The sequence below is a fragment of the Crocodylus siamensis genome, chromosome 2, assembly GCF_052110815.1.
Source record: "Crocodylus siamensis isolate JL-2025a chromosome 2, ASM5211081v1, whole genome shotgun sequence".
Classification (NCBI taxonomy): Eukaryota; Metazoa; Chordata; order Crocodylia; family Crocodylidae; genus Crocodylus; species Crocodylus siamensis.
The window spans coordinates 194,023,630-194,050,402 of record NC_143396.1 but is presented as its reverse complement, the minus strand read 5'-3'; the positions used below and the strand labels follow the sequence as shown (position 1 = coordinate 194,050,402).

Below are 26,773 nucleotides of genomic sequence, written 5' to 3'. Positions count from 1 at the left end.
GTACTATTGACACAAAGTCTTGCCTCATTTTCATCAGACTTAAGCACTGTAGCCTCTTTTGTTTTCCATTTTTTGGTTGCGCCTGGTACTTGCCTGAAAACAAACTGAATAAGGTGCTAGCAGAGTGAAAAAAGGAATGAATTCCTAAAAGGACTTTTCCAGACTTGTTCAATGATCCACACTTAAAGGGAGCTATGGAGTTCTACAACTATGCGCCATTTGCTTTTTCCTAGATGTTTATGACCACATTCCTTTTTGATCTCTACGTTGCCACCTACTATCTGTGTCTCTGAGATTTCCAGGTTACATTACTCTAATGCAGGGGTTTTCAACCATTTTTAAGGAGTGTACCCCTTCTGGGTACACTTCTAGCAGAGTGGGGGGTGGGGCAGTTGCAGCAGCTAATTGGGGGGTGGCAGCAGCCAGATGCAGAGCAGTGGGGGCTTGTACATGGTGGAATGAGGTGGTGGATGGCAGTGGCCACCACATGTGAGCTCCCCCCCTCTGTGTTCAGCCACCCGGGTAGTGCTTGTGTGGCCCGCAGAGAGGAGCCACTGCCCTCACAACCCTCGCCCCCTGGCCTGGCTCCTGGGAGGCAGCAGTGCGGGGTGGTGGCTGGCGGCATTCCGGCCCTGCCCGCCAATAATCCCTAGCCCCTTTCCAAGCACCCCTGGTTGACAACCCCTACTCTAATGCACTGTTCTTGAACATGTTTTGGAAGGCTACTCAGAAGCTTCAGTTATAGCAGCAACCCTTCAGTTATAAGGTTGCCACAGGGACCTAACCCTGTAGTATGCTCTCAGCAGTGAAGTATACCTTGCAGCACTTGTGTATTGCCACCACTAGCATTTCAATTGCTTAAGGCAGGGGTATCAAGCATATGGTCCACAGGCTTGAATCCAGCCCAAAGAGCTGCTTTATCCACTGGGCTACTGGTAGGCCACCAAAATTTGGGGGACATGGCTGTAGAGAGTAATCTGCCACAAAACCTGGGCCAGTTGACATGGGGATTGGTGGCAGGAGGGCAAGCAAGAGATGATAGAGCCCCATTTGCCCTCTGGCCACTTCACCTATCCACAGTGTGGCAGCCCTACCTCCTCTGCCCCATGCTGGAGGAGCCACTGCTGCTGCATTCCCTAGGTTGGAGGTAGAACTGCTGCATGCCCAGTACTGGAGTTGGAGCTGCCACCATGGACAAAGGCATCTGGTGGCAGCAGCAGCTCTAGCATGGGACACATGATAGAAGCTAGAGCTGCTGCCATATACCATGTTCTCTGCACCAGAGCCACTGCCATTACCACATGCCCTGGCTGGATCTAGCCCACAAGGACCCCTGCTAAGGTTGCCAACTCTGTTTAAAGCTATTCCAGAAGATTTCCAGAATGCCAGCCTGCTTGTGACACACGATGCGAATATGCCTGTGTGCTTGTGTATATCAGTTACGGACAAATGCCCTATCACTCATCTCCCAGGTGACTCTCAGCAGTCTCCTGTAGATTTATATCCAATTCCTGAAGACTCCACAGCACTCCTGAAGAGTTGGCAACCCTAAAACCTGCGGTCTAGGTCTGACCTAGGGCATGAGGTGAGTTTGACAGCCCTGGCTTAAGGTTTTCTATTTGCTTAAACATGTAAATCAAAGTTTTAAATCTGGTTTGTAATGTCCTAGATACTGCATGCATGTACTGCATCCTCTCCTCCTGAAGAGTACAATAACAAGTAATGGCAGGTGAGGTACTCTTGCTCAAAGTCCACAGATCTCTTGGGATGATGGTCAGGCACTCTCAGTGCAGGCCCCTAAAATCTAGAGATTACTTTCTGATGATTTTAAAAGAGCCTGAGATTGTTGCCATTTAGGTTAGGAAGTGAAGCCTGGGGTTTTTTCCTACCAAGCTTTTGTCTGAGAATTGCAGGTAGGAGTAGATGAGACAATAATTTTATTTGATATTTTAGTTTAAAAAGCCATTTGTTATGCTGAACATTGTATGTGCCCCAGGGATTTCTTTAATGGGAACATTTTATAATCCTATATATAATTAGAAATTAGGAATGTAAACCCTTCAGGGAAGAGTTTTTTTCCTCTGTTTTGTGTTTGTACAACAACCTAGCACAATGGGAGCCTAATCACAAGTGGGGTCTTTGGACAATAACATAATTAAAATATTTACTATTAATGGCATTGGAGACCTTCTTTACTTCTGATCTTTAATAAAACCTTTCCATTACAGTACAGACAAGACAGACATAAAGAATGTTATATGATACAGTATACTAAATCTGCTTTCTGGTTTTGCTCAACTCCAACGAGCTAACATTGTTGTTGAGGTCTGATTCTGCTTGTAGCAGCGCGAAGGGAGCAGGGAAAGAGAATCCGTTGATTACCCCTTCCCCCCTTACCTTCTGGGGGTCAAAGAGCCCCAGCAGCACTTGGGTAAGGGGGGAAGGGGTAATCAGGGGATTCTCCTTCCCTGCTCCCTTCGCACTGCTACAAGCAACACATGCAGTGTGGCACGGCGAGCAATGCAGTCCTTGTGCCACAGCCAAAAGGGTCCCTGTAACAGGGCAGAGGGAGCAAGGAAGGAGAATCCCTTGCTAGTCCCCTTTGCCTTACATGATGGCGAAAGGTCCCACCAGGAAACAGGGACCACTGTCAAGAGAGGCCCTTTCTGGGATGGCCAGGACACTGAATTCTGCAAGTCTCAAGTCCCCGGTTGAGGGGAACCTTGGCCCTAGCTCACTTCAGGCAGCTTACCTTCCAATAGGAGGAACAAACCATGGCTGGAGGGTGAGGACCATCTCATAGGCTGGACAAGCCCATTGATGCTACAAAAAGGATGCCAGAAGTGGTGAGGAAACCCGTTGGACAAGCACACTGAAGGAGGGCGAGAACCAGATAAGCTGCCCACATTTCCTTATTTTTGTAACAGACAGACTGTGGGAGTTATCTGGTAGTAACCCAGGGAAATACTGTTCAGTCTCCATCTGTAAAGACTTAACAGCTGGAGCTAAGACTTATTACAGAGGCCTCTGGCAGAGGAGCCCCCAGTTTAGATCCCATAAGGGTCGTTCCCTATGGCATATTTTGATACCCAGTCATCGAAGGGCTACCTCAGTGGCCGAGCACAGTTTTGCCCAAGGCAGAATTTTATCTAGATCTTTCATCAAGTCATAGCAGGAAAGTGCCTGGGGGAATTAAAGTGCTGTCCAGTGAAGGTGAGCGACAGGAGTCACGCTCCATGAGTTAGCTTGGCCACACTACTCTTATGAGCATGTGTTGAGGGAAGGCAACTGGAATTGTGCTTTATAACGCAACACTAGAAAGTGAAATATAAAACTGTACCCACTTGTTCCTTACAAAGTAACACCTATTCTAAGCGACTGCTCAGGAGATCAACAAAGATTAATTGCTTAACTCAGTGGGTTACCTAATAAAGATGGAATTTAAATATATTCAGTATAGGCGGTGACACATAGGGTTGTTTTCTTAAAGTTAAATAAAGGAAATATCTTGTATAACATTCCTCTTAATAACATTTCAGGGACTGTGTGCTTCCATAATTCACGTACCAGTGTTAGAATCTGAAGAAAAGAAATTAGATTTAAGTTTACTCCTTAGTACAGGGAATGGGGATGAGTTCACACTATACCACCTGCTATTATTTTAGCAAGTCTTCTTGTACACATCACGATGAACAAGCAAGCAACGTACTAATACTAATGTACAATACGAGGGATTGATTTCCACCACTCCCCCTTCCCCCCCCATATGACATTTTAAATTATGGGGCATTGGCAAATAGATCCTAAATCTGCATGGCACATGGATTTTCCACAGCAACCAATTAAGTTTGCCCCTAGACACCCTGCACAACATTAATTACTTGTCCACGTTACTGTAGTTCATATTTCTTGTACAGAAAGAGAGGTCTGCAAGATCTTTATATACTTTCCTACAAGGTAGAAGTTATTGCTGTGGTAAATTGAATTTTTAATGTGAAGGACCCCAATTCTGCTCTGGGTTACCTTGTCATACATCTGACCACTCCATTAGATTTACAACAACGTAACTGAGGGGTAAACTGAGTCAAACATATTTTCTAAATCAGCAAAGTCAAAAGCTGGACTTTTATGTTCCATAAATAATGATGTTTTCAAAGAAATGAAATCATTTTATTTTCACCAGCCACTACATTAAAAATAATGCATATATTTCACATCAATTTATGAAGTATCAAAACTTCAGCTGAATGCTGTATTATTTTTCAATTCAATTTGTTTCTTATAATTTGTGTGTGACAAGGGCCATCTCTCATTTTCTCCTTAAACAGCATCTAGAAGAATGGGATCCCAATCTTGGTTGGCTTCAAGGCAATACTAAAACAAATTAATCATAACAATGATAATAATCATTATTATTATTGTTGTTATCATCATCATCATTATCATCATCAGTATCATCATAATTATAAATGGCAGTTGACAGCCCACTGCACTTCTCTATATGGAGCTCACAAAGCTTCTAGGATGATGTAACCTGCTTTCTCAATTTCAGAAGGGTGTGTTGTAGGAAGCTCAGTACAAAGACTGCAACATGATGGTAATCATTTAATGGCCCATAGAAAAGATAAGCTTTTTTTGCATGTTTCTTTTTTACCTCCAAGCTCACAGAAGTCCTACCATGAAGTTATCTCCAAATGGTGCAACACATGCAAGGGTTCCCTACCGAAGCAGTACCCACATAACGCAAACACAGAGCTAGTCATGAAGCTTCTACTTTGGCAAGTAACAGAAACAAAAGAAGTCCCAATGAAGTCAGTGGAATGACTTACGTGAATAAATGCTCAAGAATACAAAGAGAGCCTATAGGTTTTTCCAAACCTCAGGCCACTTCCCAAATCCCAGAAATTATATCCTAGAAATTATTTTCCAGATATCTCACCACTCTCAATGCTGGCACAGGACTGTTTCGTACGGTATATTCTCAAGGGCTTTATCAAGGCTTTCTTTTAAAATGTTTTATGCAGTGCATGTCTCTTGCAAGATTATTCAGCATTCTAAAACTAGCATTCAATAAATTTTCTCTTAAAATTTAACCTAATTTTAATTTTTTTTAATACCATCAGATTACTCCAGATTCTCGTTTCCCTGTTCCTTAAGCACTTTCTTTCACAGCATCTATTCTGTTAACTTTATTCGCCAGCTTCAGTCCAGTCTACACTGACTTCTATGAGTAGTGCCTTAGTAATTTGCAACTCTGAAAAGTGTTTTTAATGACTGGTCCAGAAAACTAGCTGGAAGAGGCCAGCCAAACCCAAGAAGTGAACAGAATTGGCCTAAGAATTAACTAAATCAGTTCACCTTCTAATCAGTCTCTCCAGGCAAGCCTACTATGTAATGTCAAAACTAAGTCCACAGTTCTTCCTACAGTGTGAAATTCTGATGGAGGGCAGAAGCAAATCATTCACATGCTGTTCTGAAAGGTCAGTTCCCCTGTAGCTCTGGTGAAGCGCTCTCTTATCTAAATAACTGCTAGGATTTGGTGTGGTAACATTCCCTTGCAGATCCTCCTCAGAGCAGGTCACATGACAAACTGTAAAAGCAAGCAATGAAGGGCTCTATCAACAGTAGCTGTTGCATTTACTTGTTGGGGGTTTATATCAGATTCTTTGCGTTTAATCTTTTAGAGGCTGCTTGACTGGGTAAAACTTTATGTGCTAGGAAATAGGCAGTTATATATTTATTAGGAAGCTTAATTTTATATTAGTTTTACTAAAAATTTCACTATGTATTTAGGACCAACAGTTTGCCTGAGGCTGCATGAAACATAAATGGAAATCCAGTCTCTGCCTTAAGGAAATTTCTATCTAAAATGTCAAATGTTAAAGTTTCCAGAACATATACAGGCATCCACTACAGCAAGTTAAAAGCCACTTTTCCTATGAAAATGGTTTTACTACCTATCCACTGTGGTCTGCAATAGTTATAAACTAGGATAGGCCTCGCTGTCCCCTCCTAGATGGAATTGGTTTACATAGGTTTTGCCTCCTACCTGAGCTTGCCAAAGCTGCCCTTTCTCCATTCTCATGTATAAACTTATGAGATTTTGAGTCCCAAAACACTCAGGGAATCTATTTTCCACATTTCCACAGAGGGTGTTACTACCTTGTCATAAATAAAATATATTGATATAAAATGTAAGGCAGGAATAACCATACTCATCAGACCCCATGGGCTGGAATTGGAGATGGGCCCATTCTGCAGGCCAGACTGGGACCTGAAGCCCAGCTGGTCCAGGATGAGCGTTGCATGTGCTTCATGGAGCTGGACTTACAGGGCATGGACAGAAGTTACACATAAACTGGTTTAAGTGATCAAAAACTGGTTTAAACCTGTAACAAAACAAATTCAGTGCATGTAAACCAGTTTTGAAAATGGCTGAAGTTGGTTTAAAATGAACCTCATTGAATGTAGTATCAGACTTAACTGATTTATGTCAAACCAGTTTATGAAACTTCTGTCCCAGACCTCTTCCTAGTTTAAGTTAAATCAGAGTCCCCCAGTATCCCAGCATGCTTTTCAGCCCTGGGCTGGGCTGGGCTGGACTGGGCTGTCTGCTCCAGAGAACAAGGCTGGCTCTGGCCCTCTGTTTCCTAGCCAGAGCAGTGAGGAGTAGATCACTCTCCTTGCTGGCTGGCTTACTGGCCCCCTCCCCCATAAACCACTGCTGGGGTCTGGGGCCAGGGAGAGGGAATTAAACTCACCTTTCCTGAGCATGGAGCTTCCCTGCCCTGCTAAACTTAGCGCTGGCTGTGACTGTGGACTACAAATCCAAGAGGCACCTGGAAACAGGAAGAGGAAGTGACAAGCAACTCTTCAGAGTCTGCTGCTGTGAGTCTGGACTGCAAATCCCAGAGACTCCAGGGGCAGCAGGAAGAGTAAGCAAATGCACGTCTCATGCTGTGTTTATAACTTTCAGTTTTAGTTCTTTCTCTGAAAAAGTATTTCTTGTTCAAGCTTTTATGAATTCAATGCTACTACCTTCCCCTCCCCCCGCCAACTCCCCTGCCCAGGCATAGCATAGCCTGGCCATGCCTCATTTGCTTCAGCAGGGAGGGAGGAAAAGCGTTGGAGTGGCTGGCAAGCATGCTATAGTGCCCCCCCCACCCCTCCACTGGCTTCTGACTTGAGCCACTGCAGGAATGTGGTGGCATTTCTTGAATCAAAAGTGAATGTGTATTCATTTGATTATCAGTTCCATCTCTGCAGCTTAGAACTAACCTGCAAAGACTGAATCAATTAAGCCTTGGGCTTTTTGACTGTACATAGCCACAAGGGCCAGCTACTGTTATATACATCATGCAGGGCCAGTCCAGGGCTCTCTGCACGTGGCATGTGGATCCACTTAAGATCCATAGGCAGCACCACAGGCTTGATGATAGGGCTCTGTAGGCCAGATCTGGCCCGTAGATCATATCTGGACACCCCTGATGTAAGACAATTTAATTTATGTTTGCTTGTTTGTTTGTTTTTTTACACACTGCCCTAATGCAAGTGAATGATAATTTGTAAGCAAACAAAAGTGAAAAAGCTTCAGGCAACTAAGTATGAAATGTTTCTAGTCTGCTAGAATGAGCAGCCGAATTCAAGCCCTTGTTTGAAAAAATTTGGCTTAAACTAATTTTCATACTTTTACACGGGCACATCTTTCCTGTCAGCAGGAAGGAAAAACTTTTTTTTTTATTTGCTGTCCACTGTTTCGAGCCCTCCTCTTCCCAAAACTATCAGATAAATTCTATAATTCTTTGCAAAGGGTTTCAAAGATGCCCAAAACAATTCCTTTATACCAAGATGTGTCCCTGCACCTGAAGACTATGTAGAGGACTGCAGAATTATTAGCAATAATGTATCAGCTTTGACCCATTTAGATGCTTCCTCTACTCTGCAGTATGGCTGTGTGAAATTTTGCTGGCTGTTTTGTTTCAACACTGTTTCGAATCATTTCAAGCTCGAAACAGTGAAATTGAAACGAAATGAAGGGCTTCAAAACAGCCTAAAAATGAAATGAGGGCAGTCAAAACGTGGGAAAATTTCAAAACAATTTGAGTTTCAAAGCAGCCAGCCAGGTGGTGGGAGACAGGGGAGAACCAGGGCTGTGATTGGGCTGAGTTCCCTTTCCCAGCCCAACTGAAACGTTGAAACAGTGTCAAAACAGCAAAGCCATTTTGACAAAATGGAACAGAACAGTGTTTTCGAAATGAAACAAAACTCAAAACAAAGCACTTTTCTGTCAAAATGCCGAAACAGATGTCCAAGTGGAACGCTGATGTTTTGCACAGCCCTACTCTGCAGTTAGCACCAGAAACAAATTATGAACATTATGAAGTTAGGAAATGCAGAGGTCAAGACTAACCTCTGGCACTTTCAGAGCCAAGATGCAGTTTTTCATGGAATTTTAGAATACAAGACTGTCTAATGCACGGATGCTCAATCCTGGCAGCCATGGCATCCAACTCATGGGGCTCCCCACAGGTCAGGAAATTCACTGTCATCCCTCCCCCACTTCCAAACTTTCAAGCACTGTGCAGCCAGATCAAGCCCCAGCCTGCCTCTTTCAGTGTGGCTGGATTGGGCCCCAGCCACACATGCCCCTCACACTGGATTGGGCCCACTGGCTGGACCCAGCCTGTGGATAGACCTGGCATGCAGGGCTAGAGGTTTGGGCACCACTGGTCTAGTGCTAGCTATTAAAGACCAAAAAGTGCTTCAAAATTTACCTGATCACTATACAATGCAGAACATCCTCAGAGGAAGTAAGGGCCATGCCATTCCTCTGTTCTACAGAGGAAAGTTTGAAGGAGTCAGCATTCTACCAGTCATGCATGCAGCACTGCAAATTCCATAGCACTTAGACCCTTAGAAATACTGGGTCAGAATTTGTGCTTACACCCTGTACAAAAACCTTGATGGCACAATTCAGGTTTAAATCTGAAGGGCATTTGGCCAGATAACTACGTAGTCTGTCCTGATGCACTTTAATATATTAAAACGGTAATTTATAATGGAGGCCCATCAAATACAAAACCTGAATGTGTGAATAGGAGAAATTACTCCAGCAGCATCTCTGAGCTTCCTAAGCAGAAAATTCCAGAGCTGAGCAAGGTCTCTGTGCACTGCTGGTCTTTACTTGAATCCTCTCTGGGTAAGACACCTTGCTGACATTCTTAGCAACAAGTGTGTCTCTTGAAGTTCTATTTTCCTGCCAAGTCAGGAGTCATCACTGTGCCCACCAGTGAACTTAATTAGCCAAGTGTGTCCCTAGGCAGAAACACTAGTTTTCTACATTTTAGAAGTGTATTCATAGCTTGGCACCAGTATGCTTATGCTCAGTTCTTTTTTCCCTACATAGATTATTTTTCCAACAAAAATCCTCCTTTGGTTGAATCAATATAATAAGTTTAGAATACCCAGAGCTAAAAGAGGCTTTAAAAGCTACAACCTAAATAGCTGAAATCACTACTTCTTCTCCTTGAACAGACTCTGAATTATTTAATTCTAAGAGATGTTATATGGTCAAAGTAAAATCAATAGCAGTGCCCAGTCTTCAGTGATGTCTTCTATTTCAGACCAAGTGTCCTACAATATATTGCTTGTGTGCTAAGGAAATATTCACACAATAGCAGGACTAGTGTTTGCAAAATTATGTATTTCACGAGCAGGGATCCTGGTTTCTGATTTTTTTTAAAAATCCTCAATTTTCATTTTTTTTAAAGCAACCCAAAATCTACATTTTTCCATGATTAAAATGAAACACACACACACACACATTTATATAGTTATGTATTTATTAGTGGTGTTCCACTTTAATCATGGGAAAATGTGGATTTAGGGTTACTTTTTTTAAACCGAAAATTAGGGATTTTTTTTTTTTAAATCAGAGAAAACCAAGGTCCCTGTTCATGAGGAATAAACATTTTAAAGCAAGTATTAGTTCTGCATAACAACCTCAAGACTAATGCAAGAATCATATGACCAGCATGGCATGTTTTCTATGCAAGCTCAGTAGGACTCTATTGTGATGCATAGTATAAAGCTGTGCATCAGAAGAAAATTCCACGTCTCCAATAACCCATGCATTCCTAGAAGATTTCAGATGATACAAGTCAAGGTCTCCATTTGTATTTTTCTCTTAGTTGTGGCCAGAGCCAAACCAAGCAGATCCAGTAGGAAAAAGAAAATCATTAGGGTGGAGTTTGCTTATCTACACAGTTGAGATATCTGTCAGACCCAATCAATACAATAGTCCAAGCTCTGCATGACAAGAACAGCTGTCCAGAAGTCTGTACTTCCAGAAAATGCTCTTTGATAATTCAGCTTCTTTATGGCTGGATTTCATTTTAGTTGGTTGTGAACGTGTAGTAGCACCGCTCTCTATGCTGTTCAAATCTCTCTGAAAACAATGACTGAGACTTCCCTCCAACACTGTCTTTCAATACAGCTCTTTTCTAAAGAGATATTCTTTAAAAAGCAATTGGACACCACTGTCCACGCTAAAAATGACACTTTCCCCATTCCTGTGATAACACCTTTCCAGAGAACACAATTTGGTGAACCCATGCTTAAATTTTGTGACACGGATCCAGCTGATTTCTAAGATCTGGGAGAAAACCCAGCTGGAAAGAAAGGAAGAACTTCTAGGATAGTCTCATGTAACACTTATCAATGTGACCTTGACCTATCTAACCTATTATTGCCTGTGACCTTCTACTGCATGATAGCCTCTTTCAAGCCTATGAGGCTTCCTGCAAACCTTAGTGCCGCTTACTGTCCCTGAGTTGCTTTCTGCTGAACTGGGGCAGATGTTTGCTCTGTAGTATTTGTAAGGGGTAATTGAAACACATTAAATCAAAGGAAGTGCTTGTTATTCTATATTCTCTGCATATATAGGTTTTTCTAGATGTCTGTCCACTTTCCTGATGCTTGGGTATTGGGCTACTGACCTTCTCTGATCCATCAGGCCAACTAACTTAGACCAGGGGTAGGCAGCCCACAGAACAATTTTGTTCCTGCCTGTGGACAAGGGGCTAAGGCAGGATTTGACAGTGGAGGGCTTCAGCAGCAGTTGCTTTCTGGTACTGATGTGGGCAAAAATAGTAGCAACATCTGGGTCCTAGTGTCTGCCCAGTCACCTCTGACACAAACTGGATCAATCCAGCCTGCATCTTTAAAAGGTTGCTGATCGCTGACTTAAGCTATAGTAACTTCCTTCCCTAGAATTACAAATCCTTTTCACAGGACTGGAAAAACTAAGACTTCTGAAATTATAGGATGTCAGGATAAAGTTGTGAAATGAACCTTGGAGGAAAAAAAAGGGCTGAACTAATATAAATCACATTCAGCAGCCTTTTAATACATGTCCTGGATGTTCTAGTGAGGTTGCATCATTTTAGTGCTGCTATACTTCACTAAGCCAAAAAGGAGCTGCTCCCATTTCCAGCACATGTGCCTTTAATAAATCCATTTTTACATATATTTACACTGTTATAAAAGGGGAAAATTGCTCTCTTTTCTATCTAGTATTAATAGGGGTGGCTGCTGACATACACATTCCTGAACAGAAACTGCCACTTTACCAAGCACTTAAGTCTCTATTTCAAAAAGACTGGCTGAGTCTACACAAGACACTGACTGCGCAGTAGCATCGCATGGCAGAAAGCATGACGTGACACTACAGCGTAGTAATAACAAGATACCATGCAGTCAGCATCACCTAAAAGCCATTGGGTGATGCTACTGCTCAGTAACTCTGGTTACTGCACAGTCATTTAGCATTTGTGTATGCAAATACTAACTGACTGCACAGCAAGAACTGTGCAGTCAGTGTCTTGTGTAGACGTGGCCACTGAGAACTAATTCTACTCTACAGATGGATACCATATGATAAATAATTTGGATGAAGGCTGAAGTGTTTAGCTGACATTCTGCTTTACATCCAAAGGTTTATACAGGGCTTTCTGCATCTGCATAGCTAAGACAAAAGGGGTAGAACTTTCTCAAGAGCACTTTCATAGGAAGTACACTGTTCCTGTGCAAAACTTTCTGGCAGAACTTACCAGTATAATTTATTAAACTAATTAATACGTCATTCTCCTGGTTCAACGTAACTGGTGGAGGGAGGAAAAGCAGAGGGGAGGGGGATGAAGAGGAGGGGAGATTTGGTAACAAGTGCCATGTGGGACTGTATCATACTACACAGGCACTCAGATTGACCCCCTGAGCCTTCTCCCACTGGCTTCCCAAGTAGGAATATTACAATTTAACAATAATAAGGATTGTTAAATCACTGCTTGTATTTTCCTGAGGTTTGGAAGTTGGCAGCAGAAGAGAAAATTCTTTTAACCCTCAGGAGGTTTTACCTCTCAATCCCAATTCCTGACCCAATCAGCATTTAGTCCTGAGGGACTAAGGTACAAAAACTAAAGTCTGGCCTCCCATGTTGCGGAAAAGGGAACTATCACTAGACCGTTTTCACCAGTTCCATTTTTGTCACTTTTATTGACAGAAATGATTACTGTTCAGCACGGATACGCAACGCATCTTCCTGCATACACAGTATGATGATGTAATACAGTGAACAATCACAGGATTGCAAGAATGTTTCGAGACAGATTTGTTTACTGTCTAAGTAACCTAAATAGTAACTTTCATAATAGGTGTCCTATAACGGGTGCATTTTGTGTATGTTGCTGTGAGACAGAAAATACAAGAACGTATCTCTGTACAATGATTGCAGTAACAGATGAATAAACATGCAACCTGATACTTCACATCTGGTATTTCATCACTCTGACTACCTTATTCGCATTTGAATACATTTAATATGTGAAAACTTTATAAGGTGCTGATGTCTTTATAGAGGCAGTAAACTTGAATGGAACTTCTAAAATTGAAAGCAATGATAAACAAGTAACTAGTTTCTATATTTTCCACACAGCTATTCATCTAAGTTTCCTGCTTCCCATGGCAAAAAGGAGAAACCTATGGATTTTACCTTTTACCATAGGCAAACAGAGATTTCCCATTTTATTGGAGAAACCTGTAGATTTTGCAGTTTTGCAAAGAGCATTCTGCAGGCTGGCAGAGTTCCAGTCTGCAAAGGGCTGCAGGGAGCAGGAGGAGGGCGTTCAAGCAGGGGGCACCATGTGCATATCCATGTGTATGGCTGCCAGGCAGTGGGAAGAGCAGCTCACGCAGGTAAGTGAGGGGTGGGGGAAGGGTGATTGAGGCCCCCCATAGGGAGGAAGGGAGTTGGGCAGGGCTGGGGCTGCTGTCAAGCTGGGCAGTGCAAAAGGCTTGGGGGCTGGGGATACAATGCGCAGCCACAGAGCACGAGCAGGGAGCAGGACAGGGTTGCAGGCAATTTGTCCAGGGGACAGGGAAGACGCTGGCTCCCTACTGCTGCATGTACTCCCGGGGGCTGTGTGCAGGGTGGGGGCTGCATGCTGCCCACTGCAAGCTTGGGCTCCCTGTTCTGCTGCCTTCCCCAGGGGCCTGCACAGCCCAGAGGGTGCAACCTGGCACTACAGGGCAGAGTGGGGCTGCACTGGGATCTCCTTGCCACTGCAAGCCCCATGCTGTCCTGGCAGTGAGTCTCCTGCAAGTGCGCAGCAGTAGGAGAAGCGGTGTGGGGTTGTGTCCCTCACTGCTACTGCGCACACAAGGGGCGCATAGTCAGGGCAGCACAAAGCTTACAGCAGCAAGCAACTTTCCTGTTTGGCCCCACTCTGTCCTGCACTGCCAGGTTTCACCCACTGGACTGCAGAGGCCCTGGGGGAGGGGCAGCAGGGCAGGAGCCCAACCCTACCGTGGGCAGCCCTCCCCTGCCCCATGCACAGATCTGGAAAGCGCAAGTCCCCCCATGCCCCCAGGAGCGTGCACAGCGGTGGGGAGCTGGCCCCACCCACCTGAGCCTGCAGCAGGCAGGCAGCAGGGGCAGAGCTGGGCTCTGCTCCATTGCAGCAGCTGCCACTTCCTGCCAGGGGCAAGGGTCTGTGGGCCCCCTCTGGGGGAGCAGGGGGCTGTGGGTGGGGGGCAATGGACACTAGTAGGGCTGGGGGTCTGGCAGGGGAGAGTGACGGGCACAAGCAAGGCTGGTGGGCTCGGGCAGGGAGTGAGGGGCATGAGTAGAGCCGGGGGGGGGGGCAGGGAAGTGAGGGGGCTTTAATTTTAATCACAGACTTTGGGGGGTTTATTAGAGAATTTAAAATTTTTTATGAGAATTTGGGGGGGGGGGGGGGGGGGGGGGAGTTGAGTTTAATCAGGGAAATCCAGGATACCTGCTGATAAAAGCCAGTGAAAGAGAAGCTGTAGGAATACCACTATACTAAAGTATTACATAATCTTGACAGAAGTGAGTCTTTTGCTGCGGTATTAGCTATTAATTTAATGTTCAATTAATGTACAGTGCTTTAAGTTTTGCAAAAATTATCTTTGTCTTAGTAGAATGTTTTGTATGATGGGTGAGTACGGCATCATGCGGCTTTTCACTACCACCTGCATAAGGACAGACTGTTACATTAATGTAAGAGTTTTGCAAGACTATAGTGTACTTTTGTAACTTTAAATAGTGCTTATTAATCTTTTCAGAATAAGTAAACAGATTCTGTAAGCCTCTGTTAAATCGTTATTAATAAATTGTTCTTTTTCCTATACAGATTCTACCGAGTAAATTATAATTGTAATAACTAACATGCTCCCCAAGTTAATCTTTATATCATTTTTTTAATTTAAAAGATTAAATATCTCAATAAAATACAAAAGCCATCTTTGCTAGGCTGAGTCAGTAATCTTAATAGTAAAATATCTGCATGAGGTAGTAAAATAACTGCATGTCTGCAGTTATTTCCCTTAATGACAGTTTTAAATGACTCTGACATCATTTTGAAAGTGTATCTAAGTTATGTCTTTGATATGTCTAAATTACAGGTAAATGAAAACAAACACACTGGAGCAAATTCAGTCCTACTGTAACTTTACTGACTGCAGTGTTACACCAGGGATGAATTAAGGCTGCATTTCAAAGTAGCTTTCATTCTTCTGATTTTTCCAAAACACAGTCTTTGCAGGAGCAGAGACAAGTGCAGGCAAGTACCTTGCCAATAAGTGAGTTCACAGGAATTGTTACAAGTAACTAAACTGTCAACAGAAAAAGACCAACAATTTGAATTAAGTACAAATACAGGACAACCAATGCCCTCTAATGGTCTGCAGGTTTTAGTATGTGCTAGAACAACAGACATTTGTGATGCTTAATTTATGGGATGGGAAATAAGTCCAGCAGAGCTGCACTTCTTGTTACCAATCATATCTGAATTTATCAAAAACCTTTTTTAATGCAATGAAAGATGATGTCAAAATCCTTCCTACACTAATCCTGAACAGCAAATTTAAGCTACACAGTATAAAAGAGTAGCCTATCTTTTCTATGGTCTTTATTCAACCATTTCCTCAAAGAGGGTTGAAAAGGTACTTATCAGTTTGCAGGATAAGTTTTCCTGAACCAAGTTTTTTTAGTCACTTCCATTTTTTACCCGCAGCTATTGCATCAATACCACCGTAGTAAAGATCAAAAAGATGGCCAAAGAATGGAGAAAAAACAAAAAATGGAGGGCATAAGCAAGTCACAGAAATTGAAGGCATCATTATGGCTTCAAAATATCATTATGCCTGTGGATATACAAGTTCCTTTTTCCATGGGCTCACTGGGTTTGCAGCAGAAGGCCACCCACCCCAAACCACAACATTCCTGAAAAACTCCTTTGCAGGAGACAATGGCTAGAAAACTTATTTTGCCCTTCTGTTTTGGTCTTGCACGTTACTTTTATGGAAGGCTGGAGTTGACAGAAAATTGAGTTAAAAGAACTAGAATTGAGATATCAGCTAATGGCTCCACTTTTTCCTCCCCTCCAAAAATATTACATGGTGTGAAAGAGTCAAATTAATAATCAAATTTAAAAATAACTAAATCAAATTAACAGATAAACTACAAACACTCCTTTAAACCATAGGTTTAAAGACCACAAATTACCCCTTGTAAGTATACTTTTGGCATTTTAAAAAGCCCAGGAATGCCTGCACGCACCCCTAAAATAAAGTAAGCAAGCAGGTAGTCCACACCCAACCAGATCTACAAGCTCTTCCACAGACCTTTTAGATAATCACAAAGGAATACCGAAGGAATTCTGCTAATATTACAATATATGTTAAATCTGTGGTAGATGTTTAAAACTTCCACAAGAACAAATTCTTCTCTCTTTCAAATATATTTTTGTGAAAGAAAAAAAAACACAGTTGCCTAACTTCACTCATCTTCAGTAATCATGACATTTGTCCATACAGCAAATCATATTTGTTCTAGTGTCTATATTTAAAGGTAATTTCAGTCAGAAAATGAAATGGTACTTTCTTGACCTTTTGTCTTACATGGTTTATGAATTACTGACACATATTACAATATCCCCCAACTCTGTAGAAGCTTTGAGATATTGCAAAGTCTCTCCTGTAAGGGAAATAAACTTGGTATGCCACTAAAAGGCATTAAATTATTTTCATTATGCCACACAGAATCTAAAACACTTACACTGTTTTGATTTCAAAATCCTTGGAGAACAATTATGCTCTTAGGGCCATAAGACTCTATTATAAAGTCCTCAGAAACCTAGCATGGTTTCAATAAATCCTCAAACACTACAAAGCAGTTACTCAGCTTGAAGAATGAAACATGAGTTCATCCACTAAAAAGTCAGGATGTAAATTCTACTAATACAGTATTCCACATTTCCTTACATATTTCTTTTTTTAAAATAACAGTAACACTTTAAATCAAAGTTTTAGTTCAATATATGCACTTAAGTTAGTTACTAAATAGATATTAATAATATTTTGGCCAGGTTTTGTGGTATTTAAGGTATTTATTGGCAATTAAATATGCATATGTAGACAGTTTTTTAAAATTAGACTGTAATGATCATTTGGCATTTAAGATTCAGAACAGTAGTCCCATTAAAACTACATCAAGGATTGGTAAAAGATTAAACCCTTGAACGCATACATGTGTGGATTTTCATTAAATAAATCACATCACAAATACAGTATTTCATGCAGAAAAGGTTCTCCAAATTAAAAAATACATATTAGAGGTCATTATTGTAGATTAACTATGGATTTAGGGAGCTTGATTTTTAAAAACTGTGCCAACATTATTTTTGCCTGACGAGAGTCCATGTAGTAGTATAGTCTTTAACCATAAATATATAATAAACATGTTTATATGTACATTTCTAAGTCCTGCTAGAAAGAGCACAACCTTCTAATTAAACTAATTTTCTTCTCTTTCTGAAGAGAAACAACAAAAGGCATTACAATCAAAACAGACGGAAATCAGAGGGAAGGAGGGCACAAGAGAAACTATATTCTCCGATATGAAAAAAAAAATCCAGCAGGAAACCAGGGCCTAGTAACTTTCTGCCAACAGCAGCTGAGATGCTTCATCACAACTCTATTTTTCCAGACATTATGTTTCATTTGGCTGCAAGGGTCACATGACAGCTGCAAACTAACGCCTTAAGGTTTGTTTCTGCCTCTCTGTGACATTGACAGGCTGTGAGAGACTCCAACACCACAGAAAGAAAAAAAAAATGTCCTTGTTTCCATTACATCATCCAACCAGTACTGGGGGAGGGGGCACAGCTGGTGGCAGCTGCAGTACCATCTGCTTTCTCCTTACAGTGCCTGCTAGTTTGTTCTGTAGATTTCTACTAATCTTTATGGAGAAGGGACCGTGTTAAAGACACAACACCCCATTATGGGAAATAGTATTTGTTTCACTATTGAGGAACAGTTAGTCTAACAGCCAGCAAAGATGCATCAGGTAGATTCCTGATTATTGTTAACCATAACAGTAAAAAAAAAAAAAAACAGTCACCAAAGCACTCCGTGGTAAGTGGGAACTTAGAGAGCACAGGAACAACCCACCATCTGCCTTTCACAATGTAAGGAGCCAAAATAAAACTCTAGAGTCAGCAATATTTACAGAAATTAAAAGAAAGGCAACATAAGCCTCCGAAGTTAGAGATTAGCTGAAGTAAACTGGGAAGACAAAAACTAAACACTCTTGGAATAATAAGCATAGACATCTGTATTCTTTAATGAAGTATATATTTATGAAATGCTGTCAGCACATCACATAATTTATAGTAGTTCACACTGAGAAAAGAAAAAGAATGAGCTTGCATAGCTCACTGAGAGGATTCTGGAGGTGACAAGAACTTTATCACTTCTGCATTAAAGCATAGAAGCATAGTATATTATATCATGCAATCACTTGAACTGCATTTCCAATTTCTTGTTCAAGTCGCTATTATTTTTTTCATCAAAAATGAAGGCCGCTTACATATCTCTTTAAGTCCACAAGGAATACACCTTTAAAACCTTATTTTACATATTCAGCCACATACTAGTGCTTGTTAAAAGTACAATTCTGCAACTGCATGGCTTCAGTCAATTCCTTACTATGAGTTCTTAAGTGACCAGTGTAACTAAATGTGCTAGTCAGAGTGAAATGGGGAGGAAATCCCTTAATTTCACAGGGTTCCTCCGGATTTGTACCAGTAAAAATGTGATCAGAATCTGGCCTTTAGTCTAAATATAGGTCTGGCTGTGTGCATCTCACTAGACATTAATTTCAAAAGATCAAATCCTCACTACTTACCATACATTTTGCCTTCATCTGATAAGATTATTTTCCTCCTCCCACATGGTGGATAGATAGCTAGAGCCTCCTGAAAGCTCTGTTCAATGTCAGGGCTCCAGACACCTTCTGCATCATTGTCAATAGGTTTATCTGCAGAATCACTCATTCTTTCAATGTCTTCGGCAGGGCTCTCGCTGCCGCTCCAGCTGCTGGGCTCAATGATGATGGCTGGGGTCTCCAAGCCTAAGCCTGGAGTCTTAAAGAAAATAAACCTAAAAGAAAAAAACACAACAATATATATTAAAGACATGGAATTTGACATGAACTGTCCTTGGCTACTCCTAATTCTAAATCGACATGACACAACTTCCCAATGACAGACAATTCAGACAAGCGTGGACACTTGTGGACACCTTGTGCCACTGCTAACTGCCCCTAGGGAACACCTGTGCTACACACACTCTGGCACATGGCAGGCTACCTAAGCTGGGATAGGGGAGGCTGGAACCAACACAGTTGCTGGCCCCAGCAGCCTTACCTAGGGGCCCGGGGGCTGGGAAAAGCTACAGCCATGTCACTCCTGCAGGTTGCAGCCTGGCCAGCAGCCAGAGCATGTTCTGTCATGGGGACAGAGCAGGTTCTGTCCCCATGTACACTGCCCTGCTTCATTGGTTTTTTTGACCCATGGATCTCCAGGGTCAGGAAAAAACCCTGCACTGCAAGTTGTAGCGCAGGAAATGCCTGAATGCGTGGTACGTGGTGCCGCAGAGAGGTCTGAAGTGCCACATACTACAGTTGTGTTCATCTGGACATGGGCAATGGATGCATCTACACACAAGCTTTACTGCAGAGCTGACTAATTAACTCCGCAGTAAAGTGTCACTGTCTACATGTGCACCGGTATTAAGGCACAGTAAATTCACTCCACTGTAAGATAGTGCAGTTGTGGATAGTACTATCTTACCGCACAGTAATTAAGTGCAATGACATGCACATGTAGGTGGTGACAGGGACTGGCTAGGGCACAAAGGCACTAAAATGCAGAGGCTTCCTACCGCATGGCTCCACACTTTAGCAGCCCCAGCAAGCCCCTCCACCACACAATGCTGCCTCCAGAAGCCTGGGGCTGTTCACCCCTCCCAGCCTGCTGCTCAGCCCCAGCCTAAGATGCTGCTCCCCTAAACACACGTGCAGACACTGCACCCAGAAGCAGCTGACTCTGGCTTGAATTGATCCACAGTTTACTGTGTCACATTAATTTCATGTGTAGATGCACCCAACGTGACTTTACTATTGAGATTATTGAGTTTGTAAAAACCAACAGAAAGTAAAATGCACATTTCAATTCCACCCTGGAACACATGTAGAGTGATTATTTTGGAATGGGAGCTATTAATTCATTTTCTGCATGCCTCTGTACACAAGCAACAGGTTATTCTTTTTTATTTTTTTATTTATTTTACAGCTAATGAAATTTGGGGAAAAATAATATTAGGAAAAATTATTAGGAAAAATATTTAACTAAATGCAATGTACTTCATTTTGTTTAACACTAATAATTTTAGAATCTAGGGGAGCATTCTCACCTGGTGTAAACTGGTGTCACTGCACTGACTTCCGTGTAAGCATGTCACCTTAAACCAGTGAGAAACTGGTGCCACTAACTCTTAAAGAATACATGCGTTAAATTAAAATAGAAATAATACTATTGTTCCCATTCATCCCAGATGTCAGTGGAGTCAAAGGAACTACTCCAGAGATTAAATTCAGTCCACTGTGTTTAAGCGGGAAATACAGCAATATTTAGGTCTTACCCAAATGCATAACATTCAGAGGTTGCGCTATATATAAAGGTGAAACCTTTAAAATAATAATGCCAGTGAAGGGAATGATAAGAGAAGATATTATACATTTAATCTACGTTTTAAAAGGTCTCTGCCACATAACTACAACAGAACAAAGATTACAAGCTTCAAGTTGCTGAATCAATTTCATAAGAAATAATTTAATACAACAGCACCTGCTCACACCAGTACAGCTACAGATCTGTCAGTGTTCCTTTTATATTTCTGAGAGAAATACAACTCTGCTATAAAGCTTTGCTCCAGGCTAAAATCTGCCATGCCAGACCAAATCCATCCCTGGTGTAACTCTGTGGAAGTCAATGAAGTTACTCCAGGAATAAATTTGCCTCCGCACATTCAGGTATATTACATTTTTTCATACCAGAAAAGGAACAAGAGACAAACAACCCAAAAAGAATTTAGGTGGCTAAGGTGGGGGGGAATTGAAAAAAAAACAAATCAGTGAGTGGCTTAAAATTAATAAAACCACCTTGGCTACATAATTATTTTTCTAAATGAAGGACTGGGATGTGCCTTATCCGCATGTAGAGGAAAACAGGGAACTCAGGACTTGAGCATCTTCATAGCACTACCCTAATTCCTACATAGGCTCTCAGCATATTCTTACAATTGCAGATGGCATTCATCTTCCCATCTGCAACCCATGGAAACAGAACAGGAAAGTCAGTATAGGCAGAGACTGCACTGGCTTTACTGAAGACACTTCTCAGTATTGGTAAACTCCTGAAAAGCAAAAAAATATCAGCAGCAAGCACCCATTTGTTTGTCTGAGACACTAGGTCCTAAAATCCCTAAGGGCCGCATCAGTGAGAGGTGGTGATGTCTTTTAAAGATTGGAAATAAATCTGGGAGCGGTCTCTCTGTCAACACAGTAATGGCCTGACCTTCAAAAGGTACTGAGCACATGCAATTTTCACTGATCCCAATGGCGGTTGGGCTTGCTCAGTACCTCGGAGAATAAAGCCACAAATACCTTTTACACAACCACATATTTTATAGTGTTTAGCCCCATCTTGGTTTTAAACATTTCACCGATAACCACGACAAACATAACCACTGATATCAAAGTTGGTCAGTTCCTAGACACTTTTTAATAAAGCAGTATAGCCGGCAAAATTGATTGTAAGATGGAGTCAACTGGAAAACAACATGCTGCACAACAATCCCATGTGAGACCAGGGACTTTGGCCAAGAGTATCAGGGCAAACATTTACCCTTCCAGGAAGTAACACGGGGTTTTTATTGTCCAGTGAAAACAGATGGTGCCTGGATTTTTAAGTTTCACCTAAAAGAGGAAGAGATAAGCAAACACAAAGGGCTTAAAAAAAAAAAATCAGTTTCTCTACCTCAAGGGGCGGATTTCTTAATGCTGTCAGGATCTGAACCTTGTACTTGAATCGCAGCAAGCACCGTAGCAGCAAAGTTATTGTTGCTGTACTTAAAAAAGGATGAGCCCTGAGGTCTTTAATAGCCTTGCGTGATCAAAACTCAGTTTTACATTTTATCAGAAGGGAGTATCTCCAACAGCAGAGTGCTCCCTGATGCCTGCCAGCAGCATTTCTCCAGTGCTGACTCACGAGCAAAAGTATACCACCTACTAGATCACCCAGGCCACTTCCCGCAACATGTAGGTAAGCCAAGACTGTCTCTTATTCTAGGCCAAGCACACGCTGCTGCTGACTTCTTCCAGGTCACAATTCAAGAGCTTGGACCTCCACATAAACCAGCCTTCAACATATTCAGTTTTCTAAAGAAGCATTAAATCAGCTCCAAAGTAACTGACATAACTTGATATTCACATTGGACCTTGTATTGAGTCTGCAGGTGGAGTTTCTCTAACATACTGTCTCCTCTTTCCATTTTTCCTCCCCACTTGAATCACCAGCTTCAGACATTAGTTGCTACAAATCTCTGTTTAGCAGCCTTTAAAGTGTAGGACAAGCATGTGTTTCTTCTAGAATGTCAGCACAATGGGGGTGGGGAGCAATCTGTTGGAAATAAGCTCTCGTGTACTGAAGGGAGCTTTTAGTGAATTCCATTTCTGTGAATGCTGACACTGCAGATCAAGCCAGCAGGCTGAGGGGGGGAAAAAACTTGTATTCCAACCACTAAATGGCTCCCTCTTATTTCAGGAGAATAATGAGCTACTCAGTTAATCACTTCCAGCTCAGCACCACTATCAAAAGGCCATTCCACTTCATACTGTAGTTTGAATCCTAAGGCCTTAACTATGATGAAATAATTTGGTGTTATTATGCTTGAGTTCAAAGCAGCTATCTGAAATATGACAATTGACTTCCCATTAGATAAGCTACACTGTGCATATCTTATGTGCTGTAACATAAAAATGTAAGTTTGGTTCAATCCAACTGAAAAAATATATTATGGTGAAAAATACATTCATGACATGCACCTCCCTGCTATATGCAAATTCCCATACTCAAAATAGCAGCTTCCTAGTTTCTTTCTATTTAACTAGGAACAAGCAGAAAAAGAGTACTAACTCAAATTCATTCACACACGCATGCACTAAGAGTGAAAAGCACTATTGCTGTTTTCCAGCACACAAGAACTCAGTTAGCTTTTCAAAAACACCACCACGTTCATGTGTCTTGTTCCTGCTGAATAAAATTTATAAATGTAAGCCCTCAACACTGCTTCCAAAGTCCACAAAAACAGCCTCAACAGCCCCTTATGTATCCACTAGGAATGTGTAAACATAAACCTCCAACTTAAGATGCCTCTTTTCAGATTTTACTTTTCAGCTGCAGCATCCTGCTCTCCTGCCCCTTCTTTTAGTATTTCAAGCCGACTTCCATCACGCATGTGACCTGTAAACTGCAAGCCATGGTAACCTCTGCTGACCGTTTCTTTTCTGCGTTTGCCCTTCTTTTATGTTTGCCTGTCTCTTTTGCCTCTCAACTGTCAGTTATCCCTCGCTTGCTCTCATGTAGTTACAGTCTCCTTCTTCATAACAGACTGACTGTGGGTAAGGCTATATTTTTTTTTCTCCCATGAGCAAAGTACTACTTTTGATTGAGAGGCAATGCTCAATTTTATAAGTCTATATTAATGGTCAGGATCAAGCCAACCTTTTTAATAAGCTTCAAGAAATTAGCCAATAGTTGTAGGCAAGGTATTCCACTCATGCTTGATTTGCGGGTGGTTTACAAAAAAAAAAAAATTTGAGAAATGAGAGAGATCACATACTGTATTTACTCACACCCCATATGCACCTTTTCCCTAAAAATCAGTGCCCCAAAATTGGGGTGCATGCCCTAAGCAGGAAAGCTGATCTTACTTTGTTGGAATAGAAGCATGAAGACCCTGTGTTGCTTGTTACTCTGCAACTACAAGTACAGCAAGAAGGAACAGAGTCCAATGTTAACACTTTCAAAGCCACTCTAAGCTTGCTGGCTGAGAAATAAACTTACAGCCATTTTACAACACAGCCTCACCGTGAAAAAGGCAGTTTTAGGCCATGAACCTGGAATTTTTTTAAATTTTTTTTTACATTCTGCTTTCCAAAAACAAGGTGCCTGCTTTATCTAGGAGCACATGGTATGCAAGAAAGTGTAGTAATACCTGGTCAAGAAGTCAATGTACTTAAAATCAAATGCATTCTGGAACTTCTCACTAAAGAAAAGACTTTGTTCAGCCAAGCACATGTGGTATGGGTACAAATTCTAGATTTATGACCTGTATTTGTCTCTGAGAAGTGCAAACAAAGACCTGATGCTGCAATGCTGCTTTTCCCGTATGTATATCCAAGGTTGCCAGGTTTCTAGAGGTGCTGAACAATTTTGCAAGATCCAAGGCCATGATGTGTAAAGAATCTTTAAGGTTTTGCATTGTAGACTGGCGCACAAGGGAACCCTAAAAAGCAGGGCTGTTTAGTCTTTGAAAATCTTTTACGTTGGCTCCCAAAACAAAATGGTGATCTTTTACAGTCAGTTTAACTGAGATGATTTCTGGAATTTCCAGGATAAAGAGGTGCTTTCATGGGGATACTTTTTTCCTAAGTTACTGGAACTCATCTGGTCCTCTGCAACTACAAGTACAGAAAACCCAGGAAGGTTAAAAACTTGTTTTGCTTTAGAGAACTTTACAATTGGCTACTAAAAGTGGCTCCTGATGTCATTGATCTGAGTGGTCCTCTCAAAAGCTCATCCCTAACCAAGCTGAATTAACTGTTTAAATGTTTTTAATAGAACCTGATATGGTATCTTCAAAGATTTTCAGGGGAGAAAGGACCACTGTGCTCATCTAGTCTAACCTTCTGAATATCGAAGACTGTAGAATGTTCTTGCATCTCTCAACAGTTTTGTATCAAAGCACATCTTTTAGAAAACATCCATTCCTGACTTAGAGATTTCAAGGGTCTCAGTAAGTTGTTATGTTACAAGTATTTAATGTCTTCAATTGCCTTATTTTTCTCTGAATTTGACCAGTTCCATTTTCCGTAACTCTATGCTTAGAAGCTTTCCTCCCAAACTTCTAACAAAAATGGCAAAATCCAGTCACTTGTTCATAAGGCACAGGATTAAGTGAACCTTTTATATTAATGAAAATGTGTACTCTTTATCCACCCTCTTTAACATCAACTGTAATTATTGTTGGATCAGGTAACTGTCACGTGCAGTACTCTCCTCTCTGAAATGTGAGATGTTGCATTCTAGTCTGCTTTAATGGCGAAAGTCATCAAAAACAACTGATTCACTTCTCTACCATTTGAGTTGAAATGAGGCTCAACTGTCCTGACTGCTTTCCTTTTTCCCCCCTCACACCACTACTGAGTGGCTTAGTGCCCATGAGGTCACTGATATATGGAAACTGCCAAGAAAGTGGGGCCATGAAGAACAGTAGGGGGAGGAGAGAAAACCACATACAACTTAGGAGAACGGGGATCTCCTCTCCTCTAACTGTTGTCAGTAATCAAGTCTATAGAATCAAACTGAGAGACCCCAAGAACTGACCAGGTGCCTTAAGTGCTGTTCACCTCTTAAACTTTCTTCCCTTTCTCAGTGGGGCTACTTGATAGCTCAATCTCTTATGCTCTCTCTGTGCCTATACAGTAAATAAAGAGCTGGGGAAATTTCACAGAGATTTGATGTTATTCATCGCAGAAATAATCGGCCAATACCAATCCAATTTCCGATACGGCTGGCTCCAGGTGGTATATCTGTTGTAGTGGAAGGGGAGGGGGGAGATCCATGGTGAGGGAGAGGGCAGGGGCAGGCGCTGCCCAAGGGGACAGGGGTTCAAGACAGAGGCGCAGCTCGTGGTGGGGGAGGGCTCCCACTGCTGCTTGCACTCTGGGAGGGTGGGAGGATGTACCCCCTGGATCTCCCTGAGTGGGAGGACTGAAGACTGTACTGCGTAAGGCTTTTCTTGGCAGGGACTGGGCTCAGAGTAGACACCAGCAGTGCTGGGAAGAACTGTAGCCACCCAAAATTTTGCCATAGCTCCAATCCCAGCCCCACGCTGCCAGGCGCATCCCAGCTCCACGTCCTGCCTCCACCCACAAACTGGGAAGAGCTGAGGCTGGGAGTGATGCTGCGGCAAAATCTGGGGTGGCCTCAGACCCCTCCCAGTGCCACCAGTGCCCACTCAAAGGCTCTGCCAATGCTGCACGGGGCTCTTCTTGGCAGGGCTGGCTGGGCTCAGAGCAGGAGCTGGGAGGGGCCTGCAGCCACCCCAAATTTCACCGCAGCTCTGGTCCCAACATCACCACTGCTGCCAGCCACCTGGTTCAGCCTCAGCTCTTCCCAGCATGTGGCTGGAGGCAGGACATGAAGCCAGGCTGCACTTCGCGGTGCAGGGCTGGGAGCAGAGCTGCAGCAAAATTTCGAGTGGCTGTAGCAGGAGCATTTATCGGCCAAATTACCGGTCCCATCGGGCTAATATCCAATACAGAAAATTTTCTTTATATCAGTACCAGTATCAGACTGATGCATCGGTGCACCTCTAGTTTTCAGCCTTCTTAGACTCAAGGAATCCCTTGATAGGCTCAAGCCATCCTGCACTAGACTGAAGGCTCTCCTTGGAAAATGTCAGTTCTTAATTGTCTCTTGATTTGAACTGCAGAAAAATAGAGCAATTCTTGTTTTGAAAGGGACTCAGAAAACCCATAACTCAAGTGCTTTTGACACTATAGATT

The 26,773-nt window shown here is 42.2% G+C and overlaps 1 protein-coding gene across 10 annotated transcripts in view; it reads right to left on the bottom strand.

Moving 5' to 3' along the window:
- Nucleotides 1-26,773, bottom strand: part of TEAD1 (TEA domain transcription factor 1) — a 240,945-nt gene that overhangs the window by 138,664 nt on the left and 75,508 nt on the right. For 8 of the 10 annotated variants that reach the window (XM_090032721.1, XM_090032718.1, XM_090032719.1 and 5 more), the window contains one exon: nt 18,767-19,020. The exons of the other annotated variants lie outside the window; for them this stretch is intronic. In XM_090032721.1, the coding sequence (XP_089888847.1) occupies nt 18,767-18,914 (148 nt within the window). In that variant the 5' untranslated portion in view covers nt 18,915-19,020. The remainder of the gene's footprint in view (nt 1-18,766; nt 19,021-26,773) is intronic. 10 annotated transcript variants of the gene reach the window in all.